Raw genomic sequence first — 2,715 nt, 5'->3', positions numbered from 1 at the left:
GCCCACTGCTCCGTGTGTGTGTTCACTGCTGTGTGTGTGCACTTTGGATGGGTTAAATGCAGAGCACCAATTCCAAGTATGGGTCACCATACTTGGCCACATGTCACGTCACTTTCACTTTTTCACTATATATTTTTTTTTGTTATGTCAATCTCTAAAATATTTTATCAGGTAGAAATTGTGAGTAAAACATTTTTTTTTTTAAATCCTTGTCCTTATTCATAATCCTTCAAATTCATAATCACAAAAGGGGGCCTTGGAGTCAAAAAGGATAAGAGGATAAGATGTTGGTACAGAACAACAAAATCAGGAAAAGAAAACATCATTCTCATTATTCTGTATAATCTTTATAATCTTTATCTCCAGATCTGATTCTATGAAATCAGTTAGGGATGCAAGGTGTTTTTGATGTGATTACCAGGATTACCAGTTAATAAAAGAGCTTTTTCCAGCAGAATGGTTTCCCATAATCATAACTATAATCTTTTTCCGTGGCGGAAACAGCCTCACTCCCAAACTCTCTGCAATTTTCACCAATCCTGTCAAAAACATCAAGACAAAAGGAGCTTTATTATCAGTACATGATGCCTTATTGCTTTCCAGCAACAATTCAAAGAGGATAATACTATGGTACTTTGATGCTACTGTTTTATACAGTAAATGTGCATACAAACATGCAATTTGCACCTGAATATTTTTGTATAATTGTATGTTGCTGGCCCTGTAAAGGACATTTCATATTGTATAATTGTGGATTTACATATGAAGAGTTTATTTGCAAAAACAGATAACTCCGTGTTTTGACATTTTCAAAAATCATGTTTTTTATTATGTAATCATGTTTTTATTGTGCTAGTTAGCTGTCATGTTTAGTTATTTTTTAACCTAATCGAAAATAACCCAACTGCAGTTTGATTGAGATTAACTGGAATGCACAATGAAAAAACATGATTTTTGAGAATTGTTAAAAATGGAGTTATCTGCTTTTGCAAATGAACTCTTCATATACTGTACTATACCTGCTGTATATATTCTGTACTGACCCATAGACTACAGTAGGGTGACATGCAGAGACAACTGGTCAACATAACCGTGTCTCAAATCACTGTGAGCTGCCTACATAGTAATGTTGCCATATCATATGAAGTCTAAAACTGTCTAGGTCAGTGTTTCTCAACCAGGGATCCGTGGACCCCTAGTGGTCCTTGACTATTTTGACATGACATGTTCCCATGAAAGAAAAATCCAATATAGTTGATAATATGGCCAAATACTGGACAAGTCAGCTAACTTGAATTATACTTAACTGCATTTGGTCCTCACAAAGACACAAATGATACATAGATGAGTCGATTTTGTTTTGGGGGTCCTTGGGGATGGTTCTGAATTGGACTGGGGTCCGGTACGCCAAAAGGTTGAGAGTCACTGGTCTAGGTAATTTAAGTTTTTTTAGACACAGTAAATAACACAACTTACGCATGAGTGACTAGTGTAAATATAACTAACAGCATCGTTATATATGTCGGACGTTTGATAATTGAACTTTCAAGCTGATTTGTAACGTTACCATACAATGTTTCATAATGTTTTAGATCACAAACGCACAAATAGCAACGTGTTTTTATTTACCGTTGTCGTTGTCGATATATAAAGTGTGGCATTCTTTCAGTATTCTTTCATTCGAAGATGTAATGGTCGATTCCAGCGGGTTTGCAACAGCTCGCGGCTTCTTACAGCCTGACATGTTGAAAGTCTGGAGGACTGATTTTCACCGGCACCAAAAGCTGGGGAACCAAAACAGTGTCGCACACAGGTAGAGACGTCAGAAATGTAAAGCTTTGGCGCTCTCTAGTGGAGGTGAAAGTTGAAACGTTCCAACAGGGAATGGAACGCCTTCATATGAACAGACTTGACGCGTTAGCTAATGCTAAATATTATTAGTAATAAAAACAATTAGCATAACATAACAAAACATAACATATAACATAACAATATAATATAAAAGGAAAACAATAAATACTAGATACTTTTTATCCATTAGTGTGGAAACAGTTGCCTTTGGCTTCTCACATACGAAAAAACAAATGGACAAATTATGTACAAATATCATTATAAATCTAAAATAATTGTTTGTATTATTATTTTTTATTATTTAAAACGTATTTAAATTATTACAAATATTAGCCACAATAAAATACAATCATTCATATGTTTGTTTATTACTGTGTTTACATTAACTATTACTGAAGTTACATTTTGCACATGTGTACCATATTTTAATGCATTAAACTACACTCTAAAAAATGCTGGGTTAAACATAACCCAGCGCTGGGTTAAAAAGGGACAAACCCAGCTATTGGGTTGTTTTGACCAAGCGGTTGGGTTGTTTTGACCCAGCAGCTGGGTTGTTTTGATCCAACTGCTGGGTCAAAACAACCCAATAGCTGGGTTTGCCCCTTTTTAACCCAGCGCTGGGTTATATTTAACCCAGCATTTTTTAGAGTGTACTTGATATACGTAGTATTTATTTATTTATTAATTCATTCATTCCAATAAAAAAATAAATAAACATCAAGATCAGTAGGTTTATGTACAGATGTGTGCATTTATGTACTGTTTATGCAACTGTAAGTAAAAAAAAGGGTAACACTTTACTTGAAGGGGTGTGCATAAGACTGACATGACACCTTCATAATCATGACATGACACATGTCA

The 2,715-nt window shown here is 34.8% G+C and overlaps 1 protein-coding gene across 1 annotated transcript in view; it reads right to left on the bottom strand.

Annotated features, from left to right (window-relative positions):
- LOC107704964 (uncharacterized) overlaps positions 1-1,780 on the bottom strand; it is a 16,119-nt gene extending 14,339 nt beyond the window's left edge. Inside the window, exons 1-2 of the mRNA XM_016508059.1 lie at positions 1,630-1,780; positions 428-539 (exon numbers count right to left, since the gene is read on the bottom strand). Of these exons, the coding sequence (XP_016363545.1) occupies positions 428-539; positions 1,630-1,744 (227 nt within the window). The 5' untranslated portion in view covers positions 1,745-1,780. The remainder of the gene's footprint in view (positions 1-427; positions 540-1,629) is intronic.
- Between the last annotated feature and the right edge of the window lie 935 nt (positions 1,781-2,715).

This window comes from Sinocyclocheilus anshuiensis, unplaced genomic scaffold, assembly GCF_001515605.1.
Source record: "Sinocyclocheilus anshuiensis isolate Anshui unplaced genomic scaffold, SAMN03320099.WGS_v1.1 scaffold117, whole genome shotgun sequence".
NCBI classification, from domain to species: Eukaryota; Metazoa; Chordata; class Actinopteri; order Cypriniformes; family Cyprinidae; genus Sinocyclocheilus; species Sinocyclocheilus anshuiensis.
The sequence above is the reverse complement of the archived record's forward strand: the minus strand, read 5'-3'. Positions and strand labels throughout refer to the sequence as shown.